This window comes from Drosophila miranda (assembly GCF_003369915.1).
Source record: "Drosophila miranda strain MSH22 chromosome Y unlocalized genomic scaffold, D.miranda_PacBio2.1 Contig_Y1_pilon, whole genome shotgun sequence".
Taxonomy (NCBI): Eukaryota; Metazoa; Arthropoda; class Insecta; order Diptera; family Drosophilidae; genus Drosophila; species Drosophila miranda.
This window is the reverse complement of record NW_022881603.1, coordinates 29,148,962-29,175,365: the sequence shown is the minus strand read 5'-3', so window position 1 is coordinate 29,175,365 and position 26,404 is coordinate 29,148,962. Positions and strand designations below refer to the sequence as shown.

The window sequence follows — 26,404 nt, the reverse complement described above, 5'->3', positions numbered from 1 at the left end:
AAAATAGACCACGTAATGCAATTCTAAGCAAAAATGCTATAGTTGGACAGCCGCTGGCTGTGGTCGTGTGAACACACGTGCTTACATAACGTCAGCACCCGCCCGTCGTTCTGTCGTGTCTTCCTTTGGCAGTGCAGTGGCTGAGGTTTTATACGAACGCACTTTGAGGACAAAACGAAAAAACGTTTTTCAACTTCCATGGAATTTTCGGTGATTGGATAATAATTTTCTCACGCCGCCAGCGCTTCCTGTGCTCTCTTTCTCTCTCTCTCTCTCTGTAGGAGATCAAGGGGACAGGAACATAAGGTACATAATGTCGAGCCATGAATAAAGAAACCAAAAAGCAAGCTCAGGAATATGCAGAGGTCTGCAAATGCATGAAATGACACTTGACTCTTTACAGATTTTCCCGGAATTTTTGATAAGCGGCAAGTTTTTATTTTCTTAATGAATCTGTCAGTGTTCTGCTCAAGACTCGAGACGCACAAGTAAAATGTCCCAAAAGAACCTACATATATACATCCTTATTCTATACAGTAAATGTACATCTATACATGTGTACATATGCATTACAGAATGAAATATTAGCTGAATCTTAGGGGTAATTTTATTTCGATTTAAATAACATTTTGCAACAATCTACATGGGATGGGGGCTGAAAAGATTAATTCAAATTTAAAACTCTCTTTAAAAATGATTGGGGATCCGATCCTGGCTTACATATAAATTTATAAATTGTATGATTCCCTCTATATCTGCGATTCTTACTTCTGATTCTGCTTTGTAGGTGGCTGCAGCTTGACGACCTTCGAATCGGCGGAGGCCTGGCCAGAACTCAGCTTGGAGACAGAGGCTATGTTGAGGACACGGCGGACGGCAGCGCCGCCAGTAGTAGTGGATGCTGGGGACGATCCGGCCGCACGGGTCGCCATCATCAGAACGGGGACCTGCCTGATCCCTGTGCCAGACTTGATGCACACATTCCCAATGGACATCTTGCCGTCTGCGCCCACTGTTGTGACCTTGGGCTGCGTCCCTGGGCTGCCACTGTTGATCATCTGGAACTGTGGATACGTCTTGTTGCCTACGCTAATGATGCCCGTGTGGCGGAGTGTGCCCGAGGGCATGGGCGACGCCTTGACACTAGACACTAGGGATCCCGAGGAGGTGTCCAACAGAAGCGGACTGCCTGTGCTGCCGCTGGGTGTGGCACTCTTCGGAGTGCTGCTGAGAATACGTACGGGCACGCGTTGGCTAGTTGTCACTATATTGCTTATTGGCTTCATTTGATTCCGATTGAGATAGACCACCTTGTTTTGGCCAACAATTGTGGTGGTGGCTCCGCTCGGCGAGGTGGTGAACAGCTGCTGGATTCCCTTGTTGAGAACGATATTGTTGCCTACCTTGCTGGTGACGGGTGTGCTGCTTGACGGCATTGTCTTGGAGGCATTGGCCTCCTTTATGATCTTCTGACTGATGATGATTGGACTCTTGCTGTTGGGATTGCGACCGGGTGTGGCTGGCACTGTGGATTAGAATCTTCTGGTTAGAGCCGACCGCAAGAGCGTACATCCAAAAGCCCATACTCTCACCTATCTTCGGATCCTTCTCCCCTTCGGGTATGTTCCCCTCATTGTCGGCAAACATAATTGGCATATCAATGATGCTCGACATGTCCACACCGGTTAACTGATTCTTGTTCAACTGCAGCATGGTCATGCCACTGGCATTCTTGAACACCGTATACTTTTGCTGCGGCGGGGTCGCTCCTGCTGCTCCTGCTGGCGAGGAGGTAGCCACAAATTTCGTTGTCTGTCCCGTCGAAGTCTTGAGAGTAAAGTACTGTTGCCCGCCCGAGGCAGGGCCCCCTAGAGTCTTCACAATGGTGCCCGTTGTGGAGGGCTTGTTCACCGTATAATTGATCAGTTTATTTTGCGGCGTCAGGGATTTGATCTGCACAAATTGGCTGGAGGGTATCATCTTGATTTTGGTGCCAGCTGCCAGGTTAACCGTCGTCGGTTGCGATTTGTAGGCCATATCAAATGCCCCTGCCACGGACGTGGTCACCTTGGGGTTGCCTGCGCCAGCAGCCACTCCAGCAGCTACTCCTACTCCTGCCACGGATCCACCTGATGCAGATGCAGTATCATCGCTGTCCATGCTATCATCTAGTAGGTATTCAATGGATTGATTTAGTGTGTATACGCTGAGAGCACCTTTGTTGTTGTTGTTGTTGTTGTTATTGTTGTTGTTTTGAATGCCAGAACCAGCTGGAGTGGCTGCATTCGGCAGTGGGCGTGTACGAGGTCTTCCAACTGGGGGGGGTAAAACTGTTAGTCGGTGAAATAGGGTTGCGGATCAAAAATAAACAGGGCATGCTGTTTGCACTTTGCATGGTTTTACCCTTTCGCTTGGGAGCAAATGGATCAACGAGGCGCGGTGCCTTCGGCCTGCGGACTGTTTGAGATAGTGGAGGTTTTGATTGATGATTTGGGGATTTATGATTTGATTTGGATTGGTTTGAGTTGAGTTGTACATGCGGGGGAGGTATTAGTAGTGGGATAGATGATCAGAACTCGAGGGTACTCACTGTTCAGCACAAACTTGCTTTTGGTGTTCGGCATTCCGCTCTCGTCCAATCCAACCTCCACTTTGCGCTTGCGATTCTGCTGGGCTCCTCCCTTCTCGAAGCCCAGGGCGTGCTGCTGATGCAGCCTGTTCTGGCCGCGCTGTGTGCCTTGGTTGTGCAGGGCTTGGTTGTGGGTACACGCGGACCCGGAGGATCCATCAGCGTTCTGTTCACAAACTCATAGATTTCGTCCTGCAAGCGGAATAAACCAATGAGAGTAGATTTGCACAGCCTTCGGTGCCCGACTTACCACCACCATGGCATCCACCATCGACTGGGTGACGCCCTCGATGCGTCTCTTGCTCTTGGGCACACGCAGGACATCGTCCGCACTGCCGACGACCACCAGCGAGGACTCCGATTGCATACGCTCGCGCAGCGACTCCATTTCCTCCTGGCTGCTCCGTGCCGAGTTCTGGCCAATCACAAACAGAATGGGCGTCTTGATGTCCAGGATGCGGTCATCGGGAGAGCCACGAGGACCACGCAATGTGTTGTAGGCGAAGCCCATGCAAACGACACACGCCAGGCTCTCCGAGAGGGCCACCTGAAGGGCAAGGGATGCGCCGGCATTGAAGCCGACAAGAATAATGCCACGATTGGGATTCTCGGAGCGCAGCTCGTTTATGCGGACACGTGTGAGGCACACAATGACTTCGGCCACCTGATCCAGATTGTGATTGGCAATCCGATCTTCTGCGGGTGGAAGGAACGTCAGGGGTAAAGCGTAAATGGTAAGGAAATCTCATATGAGGTGGATGCTCTTACTCGTATTGGGCATGGTGATCTGGACAACCTGGCAGATGGTAGCCAGCGAGCGATACCATTTGTGCATGCGCTCAGGCACATTGCTGCTGGCGGGCATATTTGGCAGAACCACCATTATGGCATTGTGCGACAATTGACGATTCTTGGGCAGAATAGTTGGCTCCCATCGCTTCTTCATGACTGGGGCGAGCAGCTCCTGGTTATTGCAGAGCGGCCGACTGAACAGCAGCTTGTCCATTAGGGTTGGCAGCTTAGTTTTCAGTGTTTGCATCATGTCCAGATAGGAGGCCATGTACGAGGGCGGCATGGACTGCATGAGCAGTGTGTGTAGCCATTGAGTGATGCGCTGATCCCAGGCAACGCTGCCCAAAGCCCGACGCATTCGCGATGCGGACTTGTCCACGCTCACACGACGATGGACAACCTCGTGCTGGCGCTTGTCGTTGGCCAGACGCGCCAGCTGGTCCTGGTCGAGTATGCTGCATACCCTCTCGAACAGCGTCGTTTGGATAGGGCTCCAGGTAGATCTGAGGAGAACAGAGAGGGTTAGACAATGGTCGTCCTCGATCTGCAGCTTTATACTCACTTATTTAGGCGTGCCACCCAGTCCTGATCATCGGAATTGGTGTTCTTCACATACTTGGAAATCCTGGCACACTCGTTCATCATCTCCTTGGCGGATATCTCGTCGTAGGGTGGAGCATGGGTCTGGTCTGGTTGGAGGTCCTGCTGCGGATATGTGTGGCAGCTGGTGCACTGCGGAGGATGGTTAACCAGGATGTGGCGAACCGGTTCCAGGCCATGAGACAACTCGGCACGTGACGTATCGCGCATGTAACTGTGCTCCACTTAATCGCCAAACGAAGATTCACTGTGGGCCGAGATGGTGCTGGACTAAAGAGCAATAGACAGAGAGAGAGAGAGAGTGGAAATGCGATTAGTTGTGGCAGGGAAAAAAGGTCGCTGCGGCTGGGATTATGAAAACTACAAATATTACACAAATATAGGAAATTAACATTTAGGAAAGAGGATTTCTATGGATTTCATTACACTCTCTGTTGGCGTTGAGGGCGACGTTGTCATTATCACTGGTCCGGGGCTGATGTGAATCGGTTGTGTGGGGGATCTTATCGCAGCGGATGTTCCTGTGGGGGCCTTGGGCGGCGAACTCATTGTGATTGCTCCTGACATCGAGGCAGCACTGCCCAAGGACCCAGCGCTGACCACATAATACGCGGGTGTTCCGACCGCCGACGATTTATTTGTTTTCGCTGCTCCCGTCCCTGTCGTTGTGTGTGTGTGTGTGTGTGGGTGTGCTCTGTGACGATGTAGTCCGAACATCCGACTTTAGTCACGAATTTGCTGGGACTGTATGTTATAATCGAGGATGGAGCCGGCTGGAGCTGCTTCTTCGGATTGTTGTTGCCGCTTTTGTTTACTGTTTGCTTCATCATTTTGTTGTCTGCCCGTGTCTGTACGTCTCGCGGATTGTGGTTGGTTTTGGTGCTACTTGCTGCGCTGCCTCAAATCGAACTGCTTCTTTTTCTACTTGGCTGTAGCACTCGCTGCGACGGGAAATAATTCAACTATTGCCCGACAACTGTTCGCCCAAAAGCCACTGTAGACCGACCCCACACAAAATTTCGCTTTGCACTTTCTTTAAGGTACTTTTATCCCTTTTCTTCCACAACTTCGACGTGTTTTCACAATTGGTTTGGTAAAATATGGCGTGCCCACGGCAAGAGATGCCGGACCCGCGGACTCGACTCTGATTCTATTGGCTCGGTCTGGCAGCACCAGGCAGCGCTTGAGACCCACCAAAGCATCAAATATTTGTGCAATTTCCGTATAGCTTCGAATTCATGCAAATATGTACCCGCACATGCATCTAATGGAATAGGCGAAGTACGCGATTATATACTTACACCATTACTGGGCGTGGGAGAAATGGGCGCTGTCATTTCCATTCTGGACTGCCGCGGCTGCTGTCCCTCTAGCGTTTTGTCTTCTGTAGCCACATTCTCCTCTACATTGCGGCCTTTTTGCACAAAATTGTTGAAACAGTCGAAGAACGAAGACATTACAAAGCTATAACTAGTTGATTTGTTTGTTACAACGTAAGTCAAAACATCAAAAAGCGAGCGTAAGGTCAAATAATCACGTACTATTTAAATGGGGCTGCCACTGTACGCACAAGTCAACTCTGTTTGCCAACCGTGCAGCCCAGGAACAGCTGATAGGTCGGCGTGCGTTGCATTTTGTTTGTGGTTTTTTTGCTTGAAAAGAAAGCGTTCAATTGCAGTGAAAAGTTTGCAAAAGCCGAAATCGAAATCGTTAATGCTCTGCTGAGATGGAGGAGCTGCAGCAATTGGAGTATCTGTCGCTGGTCTCGAAGATCTGCACAGAGCTCGATAATCACTTGGGCATCAATGACAAGGACCTGGCCCAGTTCATCATCGATTTGGAGAACAAGAATCAATCGTACGATGCCTTCCGCAAGGCTCTGCTCGAGAACGGCGCCGAGTTTCCAGACTCCCTCGTCCAAAATCTGCAGCGCATCATCAACTTAATGCGGCCCAGTCGGCCGAGAGGCGGGAGCGAAGAGAATATCGGCTCTGGCAGCAGCAAAGATGACAAGAAATCGCAGCTGATGAAAATGTTCCCTGGCCTGGCCCTGCCCAACGATAAATACAGCCAGAGCGAGGGCCAGGACGAGGAAGCCAAGGAAAAGCATTCGGTTGGCAAAAAGACAGACCTGAGTGACGTGGACGCGGCCATGATGGAGCTTGAGGCTCTGGCGCCTGGCGAGGGCAAGACCGATGATAAGAAAGAGATTAAGGAATCGAGAGAACGACCCCACAAGCGAAGGGAACGCAGCAGAAGTCGCGAGAAGGACAGGGATACTCGGAAGCGGAGCAGATCTCGCGAGGATAGGAATAGGGAGCGCCGCAGGAGCAAATCACGCGAGGACCGGCATAGGGAGCGTCGCAGGAGTAGATCTCGTGACAAAGAACGCCGCAGAAGCAGCAGATCACGCGAGCATCGCGATCGGGAACGGGAACGCCGCCGAAGCAGGTCCCGCGACGATCGCGAGCGAGATCGTGGTCGCCGCAGGTCCAGCTCTCGAGACCGCCACGAGCGTCGACAACGCAGTCGGTCGCGCTCTGGCGACCGTGGCGATCGCCGCCAGGAGAAAATGCCGCCCCCCAGCACAGTGATGGCCGACGATCCCGAGGCTGGCAAGATCTACTCCGGCAAGGTGGCCAACATTGTGCCCTTCGGGTGCTTTGTCCAGCTCTTCGGACTGCGCAAGCGCTGGGAGGGGCTGGTGCACATCTCGCAGCTGCGAGCCGAGGGCAGGGTCACCGACGTGACCGAAGTGGTGGTCCGCAATCAGACCGTGAGGGTCAAGGTGATGTCACTGACGGGTCAGAAAGTGTCGCTGTCCATGAAGGAGGTCGATCAGGAGTCGGGCAGGGACTTGAATCCCCTCTCGCACACCCCCGAGGATGATGACTCGCTGCGGGACCGCAATCCAGATGGTCCCTTCAGAAGCAGCACCTCCATGCTAAATCTGCAGGGCAACAGCCTGGACGGGGACGAGAACGAGTCAAGGAAGCGGGTTACCAGGATCTCCAGCCCCGAGCGATGGGAAATCAAACAGATGATTAGCTCTGGGGTCCTGGACAGGAGCGAAATGCCGGACTTTGACGAGGAGACAGGTCTGCTGCCCAAGGACGAGGACGACGAGGCGGACATCGAGATTGGGATTGTGGAGGAAGAGCCGCCATTCCTCTCGGGCCATGGCAGGGCCCTGCACGACCTATCGCCCGTGAGAATTGTCAAGAATCCCGACGGTTCGTTGACCCAGGCGGCCATGATGCAGTCGGCCCTGTCCAAGGAGCGGCGGGAGCAGAAAATGCTGCAGCGCGAACCAGAAATGGAGGCCCTGCCCACGAACCTCAACAAGAACTGGATCGATCCGCTGCCCGAGGAGGACACTCGCAATCTGGCGGCCAACATGCGTGGCATGGGCGCCGCCACCGCCGAGGTGCCCGAGTGGAAGAAGCACGTGATTGGCGGCAAGAAGTCATCCTTTGGCAAGAAGACGAACCTCACTCTCTCTCTCTCTGTAGGAGATCAAGGGGACAGGAACATAAGGTACATAATGTCGAGCCATGAATAAAGAAACCAAAAAGCAAGCTCAGGAATATGCAGAGGTCTGCAAATGCATGAAATGACACTTGACTCTTTACAGATTTTCCCGGAATTTTTGATAAGCGGCAAGTTTTTATTTTCTTAATGAATCTGTCAGTGTTCTGCTCAAGACTCGAGACGCACAAGTAAAATGTCCCAAAAGAACCTACATATATACATCCTTATTCTATACAGTAAATGTACATCTATACATGTGTACATATGCATTACAGAATGAAATATTAGCTGAATCTTAGGGGTAATTTTATTTCGATTTAAATAACATTTTGCAACAATCTACATGGGATGGGGGCTGAAAAGATTAATTCAAATTTAAAACTCTCTTTAAAAATGATTGGGGATCCGATCCTGGCTTACATATAAATTTATAAATTGTATGATTCCCTCTATATCTGCGATTCTTACTTCTGATTCTGCTTTGTAGGTGGCTGCAGCTTGACGACCTTCGAATCGGCGGAGGCCTGGCCAGAACTCAGCTTGGAGACAGAGGCTATGTTGACGACACGGCGGACGGCAGCGCCGCCAGTAGTAGTGGATGCTGGGGACGATCCGGCCGCACGGTTCGCCATCATCAGAACGGGGACCTGCCTGATCCCTGTGCCAGACTTGATGCACACATTCCCAATGGACATCTTGCCGTCTGCGCCCACTGTTGTGACCTTGGGCTGCGTCCCTGGGCTGCCACTGTTGATCATCTGGAACTGTGGATACGTCTTGTTGCCTACGCTAATGATGCCCGTGTGGCGGAGTGTGCCCGAGGGCATGGGCGACGCCTTGACACTAGACACTAGGGATCCCGAGAAGGTGTCCAACAGAAGCGGACTGCCTGTGCTGCCGCTGGGTGTGGCACTCTTCGGAGTGCTGCTGAGAATACGTACGGGCACGCGTTGGCCAGTTGTCACTATATTGCTTATTGGCTTCATTTGATTCCGATTGAGATAGACCACCTTGTTTTGGCCAACAATTGTGGTGGTGGCTCCGCTCGGCGAGGTGGTGAACAGCTGCTGGATTCCCTTGTTGAGAACGATATTGTTGCCTACCTTGCTGGTGACGGGTGTGCTGCTTGACGGCATTGTCTTGGAGGCATTGGCCTCCTTTATGATCTTCTGACTGATGATGATTGGACTCTTGCTGTTGGGATTGCGACCGGGTGTGGCTGGCACTGTGGATTAGAATCTTCTGGTTAGAGCCGACCGCAAGAGCGTACATCCAAAAGCCCATACTCTCACCTATCTTCGGATCCTTCTCCCCTTCGGGTATGTTCCCCTCATTGTCGGCAAACATAATTGGCATATCAATGATGCTCGACATGTCCACACCGGTTAACTGATTCTTGTTCAACTGCAGCATGGTCATGCCACTGGCATTCTTGAACCCCGTATACTTTTGCTGCGGCGGGGTCGCTCCTGCTGCTCCTGCTGGCGAGGAGGTAGCCACAAATTTCGTTGTCTGTCCCGTCGAAGTCTTGAGAGTAAAGTACTGTTGCCCGCCCGAGGCAGGGCCCCCTAGAGTCTTCACAATGGTGCCCGTTGTGGAGGGCTTGTTCACCGTATAATTGATCAGTTTATTTTGCGGCGTCAGGGATTTGATCTGCACAAATTGGCTGGAGGGTATCATCTTGATTTTGGTGCCAGCTGCCAGGTTAACCGTCGTCGGTTGCGATTTGTAGGCCATATCAAATGCCCCTGCCACGGACGTGGTCACCTTGGGGTTGCCTGCGCCAGCAGCCACTCCAGCAGCTACTCCTACTCCTGCCACGGATCCACCTGATGCAGATGCAGTATCATCGCTGTCCATGCTATCATCTAGTAGGTATTCAATGGATTGATTTAGTGTGTATACGCTGAGAGCACCTTTGTTGTTGTTGTTGTTGTTGTTGTTATTGTTGTTGTTTTGAATGCCAGAACCAGCTGGAGTGGCTGCATTCGGCAGTGGGCGTGTACGAGGTCTTCCAACTGGGGGGGGTAAAACTGTTAGTCGGTGAAATAGGGTTGCGGATCAAAAATAAACAGGGCATGCTGTTTGCACTTTGCATGGTTTTACCCTTTCGCTTGGGAGCAAATGGATCAACGAGGCGCGGTGCCTTCGGCCTGCGGACTGTTTGAGATAGTGGAGGTTTTGATTGATGATTTGGGGATTTATGATTTGATTTGGATTGGTTTGAGTTGAGTTGTACATGCGGGGGAGGTATTAGTAGTGGGATAGATGATCAGAACTCGAGGGTACTCACTGTTCAGCACAAACTTGCTTTTGGTGTTCGGCATTCCGCTCTCGTCCAATCCAACCTCCACTTTGCGCTTGCGATTCTGCTGGGCTCCTCCCTTCTCGAAGCCCAGGGCGTGCTGCTGATGCAGCCTGTTCTGGCCGCGCTGTGTGCCTTGGTTGTGCAGGGCCATGGGTACACGCGGACCCGGAGGATCCATCAGCGTTCTGTTCACAAACTCATAGATTTCGTCCTGCAAGCGGAATAAACCAATGAGAGTAGATTTGCACAGCCTTCGGTGCCCGACTTACCACCACCATGGCATCCACCATCGACTGGGTGACGCCCTCGATGCGTCTCTTGCTCTTGGGCACACGCAGGACATCGTCCGCACTGCCGACGACCACCAGCGAGGACTCCGATTGCATACGCTCGCGCAGCGACTCCATTTCCTCCTGGCTGCTCCGTGCCGAGTTCTGGCCAATCACAAACAGAATGGGCGTCTTGATGTCCAGGATGCGGTCATCGGGAGAGCCACGAGGACCACGCAATGTGTTGTAGGCGAAGCCCATGCAAACGACACACGCCAGGCTCTCCGAGAGGGCCACCTGAAGGGCAAGGGATGCGCCGGCATTGAAGCCGACAAGAATAATGCCACGATTGGGATTCTCGGAGCGCAGCTCGTTTATGCGGACACGTGTGAGGCACACAATGACTTTGGCCACCTGATCCAGATTGTGATTGGCAATCCGATCTTCTGCGGGTGGAAGGAACGTCAGGGGTAAAGGGTAAATGGTAAGGAAATCTCATATGAGGTGGATGCTCTTACTCGTATTGGGCATGGTGATCTGGACAACCTGGCAGATGGTAGCCAGCGAGCGATACCATTTGTGCATGCGCTCAGTCACATTTCTGCTGGCGGGCATATTTGGCAGCACCACCATTATGGCATTGTGCGACAATTGACGATTCTTGGGCAGAATAGTTGGCTCCCATCGCTTCTTCATGACGGGGGCGAGAAGCTCCTGGTTATTGCAGAGCGGCCGACTGAACAGCAGCTTGTCCATTAGGGTTGGCAGCTTAGTTTTCAGTGTTTGCATCATGTCCAGATAGGAGGCCATGTACGAGGGCGGCATGGACTGCATGAGCAGTGTGTGTAGCCATTGAGTGATGCGCTGATCCCAGGCAACGCTGCCCAAAGCCCGACGCATTCGCGATGCGGACTTGTCCACGCTCACACGACGATGGACAACCTCGTGCTGGCGCTTGTCGTTGGCCAGACGCGCCAGCTGGTCCTGGTCGAGTATGCTGCATACCCTCTCGAACAGCGTCGTTTGGATAGGGCTCCAGGTAGATCTGAGGAGAACAGAGAGGGTTAGACAATGGTCGTCCTCGATCTGCAGCTTTATACTCACTTATTTAGGCGTGCCACCCAGTCCTGATCATCGGAATTGGTGTTCTTCACATACTTGGAAATCCTGGCACACTCGTTCATCATCTCCTTGGCGGATATCTCGTCGTAGGGTGGAGCATGGGTCTGGTCTGGCTCCAGGTCCTGCTGCGGATATGTGTGGCAGCTGGTGCACTGCGGAGGATGGTTAACCAGGATGTGGCGAACCGGTTCCAGGCCATTGGACAACTCGGCACGTGACGTATCGCGCATGTAACTGTGCTCCACTTTATCGCCAAACGAAGATTCACTGTGGGCCGAGATGGTGCTGGACTAAAGAGCAATAGACAGAGAGAGAGAGAGAGTGGAAATGCGATTAGTTGTGGCAGGGAAAAAAGGTCGCTGCGGCTGGGATTATGAAAACTACAAATATTACACAAATATAGGAAATGAACATTTAGGAAAGAGGATTTCTATGGATTTCATTACACTCTCTGTTGGCGTTGAGGGCGACGTTGTCATTATCACTGGTCCGGGGCTGATGTGAATCGGTTGTGTGGGGGATCTTATCGCAGCGGATGTTCCTGTGGGGGCCTTGGGCGGCGAACTCATTGTGATTGCTCCTGACATCGAGGCAGCACTGCCCAAGGACCCAGCGCTGACCACATAATACGCGGGTGTTCCGACCGCCGACGATTTATTTGTTTTCGCTGCTCCCGTCCCTGTCGTTGTGTGTGTGTGTGTGTGGGTGTGCTCTGTGACGATGTAGTCCGAACATCCGACTTTAGTCACGAATTTGCTGGGACTGTATGTTATAATCGAGGATGGAGCCGGCTGGAGCTGCTTCTTCGGATTGTTGTTGCCGCTTTTGTTTACTGTTTGCTTCATCATTTTGTTGTCTGCCCGTGTCTGTACGTCTCGCGGATTGTGGTTGGTTTTGGTGCTACTTGCTGCGCTGCCTCAAATCGAACTGCTTCTTTTTCTACTTGGCTGTAGCACTCGCTGCGACGGGAAATAATTCAACTATTGCCCGACAACTGTTCGCCCAAAAGCCACTGTAGACCGACCCCACACAAAATTTCGCTTTGCACTTTCTTTAAGGTACTTTTATCCCTTTTCTTCCACAACTTCGACGTGTTTTCACAATTGGTTTGTTAAAATATGGCGTGCCCACGGCAAGAGATGCCGGACCCGCGGACTCGACTCTGATTCTATTGGCTCGGTCTGGCAGCACCAGGCAGCGCTTGAGACCCACCAAAGCATCAAATATTTGTGCAATTTCCGTATAGCTTCGAATTCATGCAAATATGTACCCGCACATGCATCTAATGGAATCGGCGAAGTACGCGATTATATACTTACACCATTACTGGGCGTGGGAGAAATGGGCGCTGTCATATTCATTCTGGACTGCCGCGGCTGCTGTCCCTCTAGCGTTTTGTCTTCTGTAGCCACATTCTCCTCTACATTGCGGCCTTTTTGCACAAAATTGTTGAAACAGTCGAAGAACGAAGACATTACAAAGCTATAACTAGTTGATTTGTTTGTTACAACGTAAGTCAAAACATCAAAAAGCGAGCGTAAGGTCAAATAATCACGTACTATTTAAATGGGGCTGCCACTGTACGCACAAGTCAACTCTGTTTGCCAACCGTGCAGCCCAGGAACAGCTGATAGGTCGGCGTGCGTTGCATTTTGTTTGTGGTTTTTTTGCTTGAAAAGAAAGCGTTCAATTGCAGTGAAAAGTTTGCAAAAGTCGAAATCGAAATCGTTAATGCTCTGCTGAGATGGAGGAGCTGCAGCAATTGGAGTATCTGTCGCTGGTCTCGAAGATCTGCACAGAGCTCGATAATCACTTGGGCATCAATGACAAGGACCTGGCCCAGTTCATCATCGATTTGGAGAACAAGAATCAATCGTACGATGCCTTCCGCAAAGCTCTGCTCGAGAACGGCGCCGAGTTTCCAGACTCCCTCGTCCAAAATCTGCAGCGCATCATCAACTTAATGCGGCCCAGTCGGCCGAGAGGCGGGAGCGAAGAGAATATCGGCTCTGGCAGCAGCAAAGATGACAAGAAATCGCAGCTGATGAAAATGTTCCCTGGCCTGGCCCTGCCCAACGATAAATACAGCCAGAGCGAGGGCCAGGACGAGGAAGCCAAGGAAAAGCATTCGGTTGGCAAAAAGACAGACCTGAGTGACGTGGACGCGGCCATGATGGAGCTTGAGGCTCTGGCGCCTGGCGAGGGCAAGACCGATGATAAGAAAGAGATTAAGGAATCGAGAGAACGACCCCACAAGCGAAGGGAACGCAGCAGAAGTCGCGAGAAGGACAGGGATACTCGGAAGCGGAGCAGATCTCGCGAGGATAGGAATAGGGAGCGCCGCAGGAGCAAATCACGCGAGGACCGGCATAGGGAGCGTCGCAGGAGTAGATCTCGTGACAAAGAACGCCGCAGAAGCAGCAGATCACGCGAGCATCGCGATCGGGAACGGGAACGCCGCCGAAGCAGGTCCCGCGACGATCGCGAGCGAGATCGTGGTCGCCGCAGGTCCAGCTCTCGAGACCGCCACGAGCGTCGACAACGCAGTCGGTCGCGCTCTGGCGACCGTGGCGATCGCCGCCAGGAGAAAATGCCGCCCCCCAGCACAGTGATGGCCGACGATCCCGAGGCTGGCAAGATCTACTCCGGCAAGGTGGCCAACATTGTGCCCTTCGGGTGCTTTGTCCAGCTCTTCGGACTGCGCAAGCGCTGGGAGGGGCTGGTGCACATCTCGCAGCTGCGAGCCGAGGGCAGGGTCACCGACGTGACCGAAGTGGTGGTCCGCAATCAGACCGTGAGGGTCAAGGTGATGTCACTGACGGGTCAGAAAGTGTCGCTGTCCATGAAGGAAGTCGATCAGGAGTCGGGCAGGGACTTGAATCCCCTCTCGCACACCCCCGAGGATGATGACTCGCTGCGGGACCGCAATCCAGATGGTCCCTTCAGCAGCAGCACCTCCATGCTAAATCTGCAGGGCAACAGCCTGGACGGGGACGAGAACGAGTCAAGGAAGCGGGTTACCAGGATCTCCAGCCCCGAGCGATGGGAAATCAAACAGATGATTAGCTCTGGGGTCCTGGACAGGAGCGAAATGCCGGACTTTGACGAGGAGACAGGTCTGCTGCCCAAGGACGAGGACGACGAGGCGGACATCGAGATTGGGATTGTGGAGGAAGAGCCGCCATTCCTCTCGGGCCATGGCAGGGCCCTGCACGACCTATCGCCCGTGAGAATTGTCAAGAATCCCGACGGTTCGTTGACCCAGGCGGCCATGATGCAGTCGGCCCTGTCCAAGGAGCGGCGGGAGCAGAAAATGCTGCAGCGCGAACCAGAAATGGAGGCCCTGCCCACGAACCTCAACAAGAACTGGATCGATCCGCTGCCCGAGGAGGACACTCGCAATCTGGCGGCCAACATGCGTGGCATGGGCGCCGCCACCGCCGAGGTGCCCGAGTGGAAGAAGCACGTGATTGGCGGCAAGAAGTCATCCTTTGGCAAGAAGACGGACCTCATTCTCTCTCTCTCTGTAGGAGATCAAGGGGACAGGAACATAAGGTACATAATGTCTAGCCATGAATAAAGAAACCAAAAAGCAAGCTCAGGAATATGCAGAGGTCTGCAAATGCATGAAATGACACTTGACTCTTTACAGATTTTCCCGGAATTTTTGATAAGCGGCAAGTTTTTATTTTCTTAATGAATCTGTCAGTGTTCTGCTCAAGACTCGAGACGCACAAGTAAAATGTCCCAAAAGAACCTACATATATACATCCTTATTCTATACAGTAAATGTACATCTATACATGTGTACATATGCATTACAGAATGAAATATTAGCTGAATCTTAGGGGTAATTTTATTTCGATTTAAATAACATTTTGCAACAATCTACATGGGATGGGGGCTGAAAAGATTAATTCAAATTTAAAACTCTCTTTAAAAATGATTGGGGATCCGATCCTGGCTTACATATAAATTTATAAATTGTATGATTCCCTCTATATCTGCGATTCTTACTTCTGATTCTGCTTTGTAGGTGGCTGCAGCTTGACGACCTTCGAATCGGCGGAGGCCTGGCCAGAACTCAGCTTGGAGACAGAGGCTATGTTGACGACACGGCGGACGGCAGCGCCGCCAGTAGTAGTGGATGCTGGGGACGATCCGGCCGCACGGTTCGCCATCATCAGAACGGGGACCTGCCTGATCCCTGTGCCAGACTTGATGCACACATTCCCAATGGACATCTTGCCGTCTGCGCCCACTGTTGTGACCTTGGGCTGCGTCCCTGGGCTGCCACTGTTGATCATCTGGAACTGTGGATACGTCTTGTTGCCTACGCTAATGATGCCCGTGTGGCGGAGTGTGCCCGAGGGCATGGGCGACGCCTTGACACTAGACACTAGGGATCCCGAGAAGGTGTCCAACAGAAGCGGACTGCCTGTGCTGCCGCTGGGTGTGGCACTCTTCGGAGTGCTGCTGAGAATACGTACGGGCACGCGTTGGCCAGTTGTCACTATATTGCTTATTGGCTTCATTTGATTCCGATTGAGATAGACCACCTTGTTTTGGCCAACAATTGTGGTGGTGGCTCCGCTCGGCGAGGTGGTGAACAGCTGCTGGATTCCCTTGTTGAGAACGATATTGTTGCCTACCTTGCTGGTGACGGGTGTGCTGCTTGACGGCATTGTCTTGGAGGCATTGGCCTCCTTTATGATCTTCTGACTGATGATGATTGGACTCTTGCTGTTGGGATTGCGACCGGGTGTGGCTGGCACTGTGGATTAGAATCTTCTGGTTAGAGCCGACCGCAAGAGCGTACATCCAAAAGCCCATACTCTCACCTATCTTCGGATCCTTCTCCCCTTCGGGTATGTTCCCCTCATTGTCGGCAAACATAATTGGCATATCAATGATGCTCGACATGTCCACACCGGTTAACTGATTCTTGTTCAACTGCAGCATGGTCATGCCACTGGCATTCTTGAACACCGTATACTTTTGCTGCGGCGGGGTCGCTCCTGCTGCTCCTGCTGGCGAGGAGGTAGCCACAAATTTCGTTGTCTGTCCCGTCGAAGTCTTGAGAGTAAAGTACTGTTGCCCGCCCGAGGCAGGGCCCCCTAGAGTCTTCACAATGGTGCCCGTTGTGGAGGGCTTGTTCACCGTATAATTGATCAGTTTATTTTGCGGCGTCAGGGATTTGATCTGCACAAATTGGCTGGAGGGTATCATCTTGATTTTGGTGCCAGCTGCCATGTTAACCGTCGTCGGTTGCGATTTGTAGGCCATATCAAATGCCCCTGCCACGGACGTGGTCACCTTGGGGTTGCCTGCGCCAGCAGCCACTCCAGCAGCTACTCCTACTCCTGCCACGGATCCACCTGATGCAGATGCAGTATCATCGCTGTCCATGCTATCATCTAGTAGGTATTCAATGGATTGATTTAGTGTGTATACGCTGAGAGCACCTTTGTTGTTGTTGTTGTTGTTGTTATTGTTGTTGTTTTGAATGCCAGAACCAGCTGGAGTGGCTGCATTCGGCAGTGGGCGTGTACGAGGTCTTCCAACTGGGGGGGGTAAAACTGTTAGTCGGTGAAATAGGGTTGCGGATCAAAAATAAACAGGGCATGCTGTTTGCACTTTGCATGGTTTTACCCTTTCGCTTGGGAGCAAATGGATCAACGAGGCGCGGTGCCTTCGGCCTGCGGACTGTTTGAGATAGTGGAGGTTTTGATTGATGATTTGGGGATTTATGATTTGATTTGGATTGGTTTGAGTTGAGTTGTACATGCGGGGGAGGTATTAGTAGTGGGATAGATGATCAGAACTCGAGGGTACTCACTGTTCAGCACAAACTTGCTTTTGGTGTTCGGCATTCCGCTCTCGTCCAATCCAACCTCCACTTTGCGCTTGCGATTCTGCTGGGCTCCTCCCTTCTCGAAGCCCAGGGCGTGCTGCTGATGCAGCCTGTTCTGGCCGCGCTGTGTGCCTTGGTTGTGCAGGGCCATGGGTACACGCGGACCCGGAGGATCCATCAGCGTTCTGTTCACAAACTCATAGATTTCGTCCTGCAAGCGGAATAAACCAATGAGAGTAGATTTGCACAGCCTTCGGTGCCCGACTTACCACCACCATGGCATCCACCATCGACTGAAAAACCGAGTCGATGCGTCTCTTGCTCTTGGGCACACGCAGGACATCGTCCGCACTGCCGACGACCACCAGCGAGGACTCCGATTGCATACGCTCGCGCAGCGACTCCATTTCCTCCTGGCTGCTCCGTGCCGAGTTCTGGCCAATCACAAACAGAATGGGCGTCTTGATGTCCAGGATGCGGTCATCGGGAGAGCCACGAGGACCACGCAATGTGTTGTAGGCGAAGCCCATGCAAACGACACACGCCAGGCTCTCCGAGAGGGCCACCTGAAGGGCAAGGGATGCGCCGGCATTGAAGCCGACAAGAATAATGCCACGATTGGGATTCTCGGAGCGCAGCTCGTTTATGCGGACACGTGTGAGGCACACAATGACTTTGGCCACCTGATCCAGATTGTGATTGGCAATCCGATCTTCTGCGGGTGGAAGGAACGTCAGGGGTAAAGGGTAAATGGTAAGGAAATCTCATATGAGGTGGATGCTCTTACTCGTATTGGGCATGGTGATCTGGACAACCTGGCAGATGGTAGCCAGCGAGCGATACCATTTGTGCATGCGCTCAGGCACATTGCTGCTGGCGGGCATATTTGGCAGCACCACCATTATGGCATTGTGCGACAATTGACGATTCTTGGGCAGAATAGTTGGCTCCCATCGCTTCTTCATGACGGGGGCGAGCAGCTCCTGGTTATTGCAGAGCGGCCGACTGAACAGCAGCTTGTCCATTAGGGTTGGCAGCTTAGTTTTCAGTGTTTGCATCATGTCCAGATAGGAGGCCATGTACGAGGGCGGCATGGACTGCATGAGCAGTGTGTGTAGCCATTGAGTGATGCGCTGATCCCAGGCAACGCTGCCCAAAGCCCGACGCATTCGCGATGCGGACTTGTCCACGCTCACACGACGATGGACAACCTCGTGCTGGCGCTTGTCGTTGGCCAGACGCGCCAGCTGGTCCTGGTCGAGTATGCTGCATACCCTCTCGAACAGCGTCGTTTGGATAGGGCTCCAGGTAGATCTGAGGAGAACAGACAGGGTTAGACAATGGTCGTCCTCGATCTGCAGCTTTATACTCACTTATTTAGGCGTGCCACCCAGTCCTGATCATCGGAATTGGTGTTCTTCACATACTTGGAAATCCTGGCACACTCGTTCATCATCTCCTTGGCGGATATCTCGTCGTAGGGTGGAGCATGGTTCTGGTCTGGCTCCAGGTCCTGCTGCGGATATGTGTGGCAGCTGGTGCACTGCGGAGGATGGTTAACCAGGATGTGGCGAACCGGTTCCAGGCCATTGGACAACTCGGCACGTGACGTATCGCGCATGTAACTGTGCTCCACTTTATCGCCAAACGAAGATTCACTGTGGGCCGAGATGGTGCTGGACTAAAGAGCAATAGACAGAGAGAGAGAGAGAGTGGAAATGCGATTAGTTGTGGCAGGGAAAAAAGGTCGCTGCGGCTGGGATTATGAAAACTACAAATATTACACAAATATAGGAAATGAACATTTAGGAAAGAGGATTTCTATGGATTTCATTACACTCTCTGTTGGCGTTGAGGGCGACGTTGTCATTATCACTGGTCCGGGGCTGATGTGAATCGGTTGTGTGGGGGATCTTATCGCAGCGGATGTTCCTGTGGGGGCCTTGGGCGGCGAACTCATTGTGATTGCTCCTGACATCGAGGCAGCACTGCCCAAGGACCCAGCGCTGACCACATAATACGCGGGTGTTCCGACCGCCGACGATTTATTTGTTTTCGCTGCTCCCGTCCCTGTCGTTGTGTGTGTGTGTGTGTGGGTGTGCTCTGTGACGATGTAGTCCGAACATCCGACTTTAGTCGCGAATTTGCTGGGACTGTATGTTATAATCGAGGATGGAGCCGGCTGGAGCTGCTTCTTCGGATTGTTGTTGCCGCTTTTGTTTACTGTTTGCTTCATCATTTTGTTGTCTGCCCGTGTCTGTACGTCTCGCGGATTGTGGTTGGTTTTGGTGCTACTTGCTGCGCTGCCTCAAATCGAACTGCTTCTTTTTCTACTTGGCTGTAGCACTCGCTGCGACGGGAAATAATTCAACTATTGCCCGACAACTGTTCGCCCAAAAGCCACTGTAGACCGACCCCACACAAAATTTCGCTTTGCACTTTCTTTAAGGTACTTTTATCCCTTTTCTTCCACAACTTCGACGTGTTTTCACAATTGGTTTGTTAAAATATGGCGTGCCCACGGCAAGAGATGCCGGACCCGCGGACTCGACTCTGATTCTATTGGCTCGGTCTGGCAGCACCAGGCAGCGCTTGAGACCCACCAAAGCATCAAATATTTGTGCAATTTCCGTATAGCTTCGAATTCATGCAAATATGTACCCGCACATGCATCTAATGGAATCGGCGAAGTACGCGATTATATACTTACACCATTACTGGGCGTGGGAGAAATGGGCGCTGTCATATTCATTCTGGACTGCCGCGGCTGCTGTCCCTCTAGCGTTTTGTCTTCTGTAGCCACATTCTCCTCTACATTGCGGCCTTTTTGCACAAAATTGTTGAAACAGTCGAAGAACGAAGACATTACAAAGCTATAACTAGTTGATTTGTTTGTTACAACGTAAGTCAAAACATCAAAAAGCGAGCGTAAGGTCAAATAATCACGTACTATTTAAATGGGGCTGCCACTGTACGCACAAGTCAACTCTGTTTGCCAACCGTGCAGCCCAGGAACAGCTGATAGGTCGGCGTGCGTTGCATTTTGTTTGTGGTTTTTTTGCTTGAAAAGAAAGCGTTCAATTGCAGTGAAAAGTTTGCAAAAGTCGAAATCGAAATCGTTAATGCTCTGCTGAGATGGAGGAGCTGCAGCAATTGGAGTATCTGTCGCTGGTCTCGAAGATCTGCACAGAGCTCGATAATCACTTGGGCATCAATGACAAGGACCTGGCCCAGTTCATCATCGATTTGGAGAACAAGAATCAATCGTACGATGCCTTCCGCAAGGCTCTGCTCGAGAACGGCGCCGAGTTTCCAGACTCCCTCGTCCAAAATCTGCAGCGCATCATCAACTTAATGCGGCCCAGTCGGCCGAGAGGCGGGAGCGAAGAGAATATCGGCTCTGGCAGCAGCAAAGATGACAAGAAATCGCAGCTGATGAAAATGTTCCCTGGCCTGGCCCTGCCCAACGATAAATACAGCCAGAGCGAGGGCCAGGACGAGGAAGCCAAGGAAAAGCATTCGGTTGGCAAAAAGACAGACCTGAGTGACGTGGACGCGGCCATGATGGAGCTTGAGGCTCTGGCGCCTGGCGAGGGCAAGACCGATGATAAGAAAGAGATTAAGGAATCGAGAGAACGACCCCACAAGCGAAGGGAACGCAGCAGAAGTCGCGAGAAGGACAGGGATACTCGGAAGCGGAGCAGATCTCGCGAGGATAGGAATAGGGAGCACCGCAGGAGCAAATCACGCGAGGACCGGCATAGGGAGCGTCGCAGGAGTAGATCTCGTGACAACGAACGCCGCAGAAGCAGCAGATCACGCGAGCATCGCGATCGGGAACGGGAACGCCGCCGAAGCAGGTCCCGCGACGATCGCGAGCGAGATCGTGGTCGCCGCAGGTCCAGCTCTCGAGACCTCCACGAGCGTCGACAACGCAGTCGGTCGCGCTCTGGCGACCGTGGCGATCGCTGCCAGGAGAAAATGCCGCCCCCAGCACAGTGATGGCCGACGATCCCGAGGCTGGCAAGATCTACTCCGGCAAGGTGGCCAACATTGTGCCCTTCGGGTGCTTTGTCCAGCTCTTCGGACTGCGCAAGCGCTGGGAGGGGCTGGTGCACATCTCGCAGCTGCGAGCCGAGGGCAGGGTCACCGACGTGACCGAAGTGGTGGTCCGCAATCAGACCGTGAGGGTCAAGGTGATGTCACTGACGGGTCAGAAAGTGTCGCTGTCCATGAAGGAGGTCGATCAGGAGTCGGGCAGGGACTTGAATCCCCTCTCGCACACCCCCGAGGATGATGACTCGCTGCGGGACCGCAATCCAGATGGTCCCTTCAGCAGCAGCTCCTCCATGCTAAATCTGCAGGGCAACAGCCTGGACGGGGACGAGAACGAGTCAAGGAAGCGGGTTACCAGGATCTCCAGCCCCGAGCGATGGGAAATCAAACAGATGATTAGCTCTGGGGTCCTGGACAGGAGCGAAATGCCGGACTTTGACGAGGAGACAGGTCTGCTGCCCAAGGACGAGGACGACGAGGCGGACATCGAGATTGGGATTGTGGAGGAAGAGCCGCCATTCCTCTCGGGCCATGGCAGGGCCCTGCACGACCTATCGCCCGTGAGAATTGTCAAGAATCCCGACGGTTCGTTGACCCAGGCGGCCATGATGCAGTCGGCCCTGTCCAAGGAGCGGCGGGAGCAGAAAATGCTGCAGCGCGAACCAGAAATGGAGGCCCTGCCCACGAACCTCAACAAGAACTGGATCGATCCGCTGCCCGAGGAGGACACTCGCAATCTGGCGGCCAACATGCGTGGCATGGGCGCCGCCACCGCCGAGGTGCCCGAGTGGAAGAAGCACGTGATTGGCGGCAAGAAGTCATCCTTTGGCAAGAAGACGGACCTCACCTTGGTCGAGCAGCGCCAGTCGCTGCCCCTATACAAGCTGCGCGATGATCTGATCAAGGCCGTCACCGACAATCAAATCCTGATCGTCATCGGCGAGACGGGCTCCGGCAAGACCGCACAGATTACCCAGTATCTGGGCGAGTGCGGATTCACTGCTCGCGGCAAGATCGGTTGCACGCAGCCGCTTGGTGTGGCCGCCATGTCCGTGGCCAAGCGAGTGGCCGAGGAGTACGGTTGCCGGCTGGGCCAGGAGGTGGGCTACACCATCCGTTTCGAGGACTGCACCAGCCCGGAGACGATCATCAAGTACATGGCGGACGGCATGTTGCTGCGCGAGTGCCTGATGGAGGCGGAGGTGAAGACCTACTCGGTGATCATGTTGGACGAGGCCCACGAGCGCACCATCCACACGGACGTTCTCTTTGGCCTGCTGAAGACGGCCGTACAGAAGCGTCCCGAACTGAAGCTGATCGTGACCTCCGCGACCCTGGATGCTGTGAAGTTCTCGCAGTATTTCTTCAAGGCTCCCATCTTTACGATTCCCGGACGAACGTTCCCTGTGGAGGTGCTGTACACAAAAGAGCCGGAAACAGACTATCTGGACGCCTCGCTGATCACAGTGATGCAGATCCATCTGCGTGAGCCACCCGGCGACATTCTGCTCTTTCTTACCGGCCAGGAGGAAATCGACACGGCCTGCGAGATCCTGTACGAGCGCATGAAGAGCCTCGGACCCGATGTACCCGAACTGATAATACTACTAATACTGCGTCTACTCGGCGCTTCCCTCCGAGATGCAGACGCGCATCTTCGATCCGGCCCCCGCCGGCAGCCGCAAAGTGGTAATAGCCACCAACATTGCGGAGACCTCGCTGATCATTGACGGGATATTCTATGTGGTGGATCCAGGATTTGTCAAGCAGAAGGTGTACAACTCCAAGACTGGCATGGACTCTCTGGTGGTGACGCCCATCCCCCAGGCAGCTGCCAAGCAAAGGGCCGGCCGTGCCGGACGCACGGGTCCGGGCAAAACCTATCGTCTGTACACGGAGCGCGCCTACCGGGATGAGATGCTACCCACGCCCGTCCCAGAAATTCAGCGCACGAATCTGGCCACCACTGTGCTCCAGCTGAAGACGATGGGTATCAACGATCTGCTGCACTTTGACTTCATGGATGCCCCGCCCGTGGAGTCGCTGGTGATGGCCCTCGAGCAGTTGCATTCGCTGTCCGCGCTCGATGAAGAGGGATTGCTAACGAGGCTGGGTCGGCGCATGGCCGAGTTCCCCCTGGAGCCGAATCTCTCGAAGATGCTCATCATGTCTGTGGCTCTGCAGTGCTCGGATGAGATCCTCACCATCGTCTCGATGCTGAGTGTCCAGAATGTGTTCTACAGGCCCAAGGACAAGCAGGCCCTAGCCGATCAGAAGAAGGCCAAGTTCAACCAGGCCGAGGGTAAGTCCCACCAATTCAATCACATCGGATTATGCCTAACCCCAACCCAATATCTCTTTACACAGGCGATCATCTTACCCTCTTGGCCGTTTACAACAGCTGGAAGAACAACAAGTTCTCGAATGCCTGGTGCTACGAGAACTTTGTCCAGATCCGGACACTCAAACGGTCGCAGGACGTGAGGAAGCAGCTGCTGGGCATCATGGATAGGCATAAGCTGGATGTGGTATCGGCGGGCAAGAGCTCGGTGCTCATCCAGAAGGCCGTCTGCTCAGGCTTTTTCCGCAATGCGGCCAAAAGGATCCCCAGGAGGGATACCGCACCCTGGTCGACTCGCAGGTGGTGGACATTCATCCATCTAGCGCTCTGTTCAATCGCCAGCCAGAGTGGGTGATCTATCACGAACTGGTGCAGACCACCAAGGAGTATATGCGCGAGGTGACCACCATCGATCCCAAGTGGCTGGTGGAGTTTGCCCCGTCCTTCTTCCGCTTCTCGGACCCCACCAAGCTGAGCAAATTCAAGAAGAACCAGCGCCTGGAACCGCTCTACAACAAGTACGAGGAGCCGAACGCATGGCGCATATCGCGCGTGCGGCTGCGTCGCAACTAATTCAACCATTGTCCTATTTGTCCATTGTAGAATTATTTGTATTTTAAACACTTAGAAATATATCAAATTAAGTTTGAAGATCAGTAGCCTTTGCGTCCGCGAAAGCGTTGTCTGTTGTTCAGCTGAAATGGTGAGATGAATTAAGTCGGTTCCAAATTAAGCCACCCTTTCAAATGTCAGACGTCAGGACCTACCAGGGAGCGCTTGCATTCGTAGGTGTTGCGGAGCACCTGGCACTCGGGCGGAACGTTGTTATCAATAAGGCACTGGCGCGGCGTTTTGCGGTCCACTCGACAGTAATCGCTCTCTAACAGGCACATTTTCAGGTCGGCACGCACTCCGGCACAGGCAGTTTCGTCGGCCAACTTTTCGTTGCCCTCGTAGCGCATCATTTTAGGCGTTGGCTAGAGGAACTTTATTTAAATTCTTTCAAAGTTACAAAACCAAATCCAGCTGAGATAACTGTGTTTGGCCCAGTGTTGGTAGACCATCAACAGTTGCCATTTTAGCTTCTTTAAGCTAAAAGCTTAAGCTTTTTTTAGCTTGAAAAATATATGAAAACTTCTAGCTTATTTCATTGGCTTTTTTTGGCTCCAAAAAATTTGGTACAAAACGTTATTATGTTTTTTTTTATTGTATTGTAATTTTTGTTAATTTTTATTGAGAAATCGGACATAAATCATATTTGTTGTTCGTATATTGGTATATTATCCTATTTTGTGTATAAATGTATGGTAATTTTTCGTTGAAAAATTTCTGTTTGCATATTTACATACAAAACCTTTTACATATGTACATAAACAAAATATCCACAATTTCTGGTTAAATTTCGACGAGTTTAAGGAGTGGCTACGCAATGTGCCAACTGGCCCCACAAAATCGTACTGCTGCTTTTGTAAGTCAACAATTGGGACCAAGTTATGCGAATTACGGCAGCATGCTGTCGCAAAAAAACATATTTCGTCCAATGCAAGCATGGCACAAACTAAAACGAGGGGGAACGTTGTGAGTTGCAGCGGACACCGCAACTCTACAGTTATACCCGATGTTTGTAGTGGGGCGGATCGAAGCTCAACTCTCCCACAACGCAATTGCTGTAGCCGTCATAAGAAATGAAAACCGTTATGTTTAGTGGTGGGACCGGGGCGCACGGAGTTGGCACAGTGCGCGGAAATTGTTTACGGCTGGCCTGAACATCCTCCCTCCCCCCCCCCCCCCTTGCAGGATTGCAAAGTATAATGGGGTGGCCTATGGCTGGGCGTACGCCCCGGACCCGATTCATCCCAAAAAAGGCGCTCTGGACTTGACAAGGACGTCGACTCAGTGTCGCTCCACGGTCGGATAGGCGGGAGGATGCGCAAAACGGGGGTTGCTCTTGAGGAATCTGTGGATGGCGCCGTGGTTCCTACGACGGGGCGGCTCGCGGGGAGACGAGTGTGTCGTTCGTCGTGAGCCGATGTAGATGGCGACGGTGCAGTCGCGGCTGAGCGGGCTGGACGACGAAGGCGGCGTTTTGCATGGTTCGATTTAGATGGCGACGATGCTCCCGAGGCTGAGCGGGCCGGACGACGAGACGTGGGTACGTGGAGTAGCGTGTGGTTGTTTTTGCCGGAGTGTTGGTGAGCCAGGCAGTTCCCGCAATACTGGTTGATAAGGACAGCTCGGAGTTTCTCTTCGGGGCTCAGGAGAAGAAATTGGTGGTAGGTCCGTAGCGGATGGACTCCTTGGCAGATTCGGCAACGGTAGGAGCCAATTTCCCGAGCACGTCGGTTCTCCCTGGTGCGGTTGGCGCGGGGACGTGGGGCCATATCTGGGTGCGGAGAACTAAATTGAAATAAAGGCGTCGAAGACACATTAGTAACGATCTTGGATTGCGTTGCGATGTGTACATACATGTATGTATGTATGTATGTATGTTAGCAACGAAAGCTCAGCTGGTAGCTGGAGAGGTAAGAATATTATTTACACTGGATCGGAAGCTGAACGCAGTAGTTAGCTCGGATCAAATTAAACCTTTGGAGAAGTAGGAAGCCACAACCGTTGGCAGAACGAAGTATGGTTTAATTTGGAGCTAGAGCGAGAAATAAATACATACACATGCATGTACATATGCCACGGGAACTCGGACTGGGATGGAAAACTCGCACAAAATCACTGCACTGTTGTTAGGCACAATCGAAGAGTACTTATCTTGAACTTATCTCCTTATGGGGAAGGCGAAGATCCGGCTCGAAGGACCAATGTTTGTAGTGGGGCGGATCGAAGCTCAACTCTCCCACAACGCAATTGCTGTAGCCGTCATAAGAAATGAAAACCGTTATGTTTAGTG

The 26,404-nt window shown here is 52.5% G+C and overlaps 5 protein-coding genes and 2 pseudogenes across 19 annotated transcripts; 3 read left to right on the top strand and 4 right to left on the bottom strand.

The window, feature by feature from the left end:
• Nucleotides 1–402: 402 nt before the first annotated feature.
• On the bottom strand, nt 403–5,499 carry LOC117190653 (annotated as a pseudogene).
• Nucleotides 5,500–5,734: 235 nt separating this feature from the next.
• On the top strand, nt 5,735–8,267 carry LOC117190655 (ATP-dependent RNA helicase DHX8-like). The gene is made up of 2 exons (XM_033395708.1): nt 5,735–7,558; nt 7,656–8,267. The coding sequence occupies exons 1-2, from the start codon at nt 5,748–5,750 to the stop codon at nt 7,672–7,674; spliced, it is 1,830 nt and encodes a 609-aa protein (XP_033251599.1). The 5' UTR covers nt 5,735–5,747; the 3' UTR covers nt 7,675–8,267.
• LOC117190651 lies at nt 7,837–12,747 on the bottom strand. 8 transcript variants are annotated; one of them, XM_033395693.1, is made up of 9 exons: nt 11,698–12,348; nt 11,234–11,541; nt 10,648–11,174; nt 10,130–10,575; nt 9,846–10,071; nt 9,659–9,712; nt 8,845–9,585; nt 7,973–8,777; nt 7,837–7,907 (listed from the first exon to the last, which is right to left on the bottom strand). In XM_033395693.1, exons 1-8 carry the CDS (start codon nt 12,097–12,099, stop codon nt 8,017–8,019), a joined length of 3,465 nt encoding a protein of 1,154 aa, XP_033251584.1. In that variant the 5' UTR covers nt 12,100–12,348; the 3' UTR covers nt 7,837–7,907; nt 7,973–8,016. The 8 variants fall into 8 exon arrangements, with proteins under 8 accessions (XP_033251584.1, XP_033251588.1, XP_033251589.1 ...); XM_033395697.1 differs by lacking the exon at nt 11,698–12,348 and adding an exon at nt 12,571–12,747 and having other exon boundaries at nt 7,837–8,777; XM_033395698.1 differs by lacking the exon at nt 11,698–12,348 and adding an exon at nt 12,571–12,726 and having other exon boundaries at nt 7,837–8,777; nt 8,845–9,570.
• A 226-nt stretch (nt 12,748–12,973) lies between these two features.
• Nucleotides 12,974–15,515, top strand: LOC117190656 (ATP-dependent RNA helicase DHX8-like). Its single transcript, XM_033395709.1, has 2 exons — nt 12,974–14,806; nt 14,904–15,515. Exons 1-2 carry the CDS (start codon nt 12,996–12,998, stop codon nt 14,920–14,922), a joined length of 1,830 nt encoding a protein of 609 aa, XP_033251600.1. The 5' UTR covers nt 12,974–12,995; the 3' UTR covers nt 14,923–15,515.
• Nucleotides 15,085–20,066, bottom strand: LOC117190652. Of its 8 annotated transcripts, XM_033395701.1 has the most exons (9): nt 18,943–19,594; nt 18,479–18,786; nt 17,893–18,419; nt 17,375–17,820; nt 17,091–17,316; nt 16,904–16,957; nt 16,093–16,830; nt 15,221–16,025; nt 15,085–15,155 (listed from the first exon to the last, which is right to left on the bottom strand). In XM_033395701.1, exons 1-8 carry the CDS (start codon nt 19,342–19,344, stop codon nt 15,265–15,267), a joined length of 3,462 nt encoding a protein of 1,153 aa, XP_033251592.1. In that variant the 5' UTR covers nt 19,345–19,594; the 3' UTR covers nt 15,085–15,155; nt 15,221–15,264. The 8 variants fall into 8 exon arrangements, with proteins under 8 accessions (XP_033251592.1, XP_033251596.1, XP_033251597.1 ...); XM_033395705.1 differs by lacking the exon at nt 18,943–19,594 and adding an exon at nt 19,816–20,066 and having other exon boundaries at nt 15,085–16,025; XM_033395706.1 differs by lacking the exon at nt 18,943–19,594 and adding an exon at nt 19,816–19,971 and having other exon boundaries at nt 15,085–16,025; nt 16,093–16,815.
• A 1,032-nt stretch (nt 20,067–21,098) lies between these two features.
• Nucleotides 21,099–24,158, top strand: LOC117190654 (annotated as a pseudogene).
• Nucleotides 24,096–24,631, bottom strand: LOC117190657 (cytochrome c oxidase assembly factor 5-like). The gene is made up of 2 exons (XM_033395711.1): nt 24,270–24,631; nt 24,096–24,197 (listed from the first exon to the last, which is right to left on the bottom strand). The coding sequence occupies exons 1-2, from the start codon at nt 24,465–24,467 to the stop codon at nt 24,156–24,158; spliced, it is 240 nt and encodes a 79-aa protein (XP_033251602.1). The 5' UTR covers nt 24,468–24,631; the 3' UTR covers nt 24,096–24,155.
• Nucleotides 24,632–26,404: the final 1,773 nt, after the last annotated feature.

Coding starts and splice junctions, on each gene's coding strand:
- LOC117190655 (XM_033395708.1), top strand. CDS start 5,748: ATGGAGGAGCTGCAGCAATTGGAGTATCTGTCGCTGGTCTCGAAGATC.
- LOC117190651 (XM_033395692.1), bottom strand. CDS start 12,099: ATGATGAAGCAAACAGTAAACAAAAGCGGCAACAACAATCCGAAGAAG. Junction 11,542..11,697: donor CCTCAACGCCAACAGAGAGT/GTAATGAAATCC, acceptor ATTGCTCTTTAG/TCCAGCACCATCTCGGCCCA. Junction 10,072..10,129: donor TGGTGGATGCCATGGTGGTG/GTAAGTCGGGCA, acceptor TTCCGCTTGCAG/GACGAAATCTATGAGTTTGT.
- LOC117190656 (XM_033395709.1), top strand. CDS start 12,996: ATGGAGGAGCTGCAGCAATTGGAGTATCTGTCGCTGGTCTCGAAGATC.
- LOC117190652 (XM_033395700.1), bottom strand. CDS start 19,344: ATGATGAAGCAAACAGTAAACAAAAGCGGCAACAACAATCCGAAGAAG. Junction 18,787..18,942: donor CCTCAACGCCAACAGAGAGT/GTAATGAAATCC, acceptor ATTGCTCTTTAG/TCCAGCACCATCTCGGCCCA. Junction 16,831..16,903: donor ATTTGCTCCCAAGCGAAAGG/GTAAAACCATGC, acceptor ACCGACTAACAG/TTTTACCCCCCCCAGTTGGA.
- LOC117190657 (XM_033395711.1), bottom strand. CDS start 24,467: ATGATGCGCTACGAGGGCAACGAAAAGTTGGCCGACGAAACTGCCTGT. Junction 24,198..24,269: donor ACGAATGCAAGCGCTCCCTG/GTAGGTCCTGAC, acceptor TCACCATTTCAG/CTGAACAACAGACAACGCTT.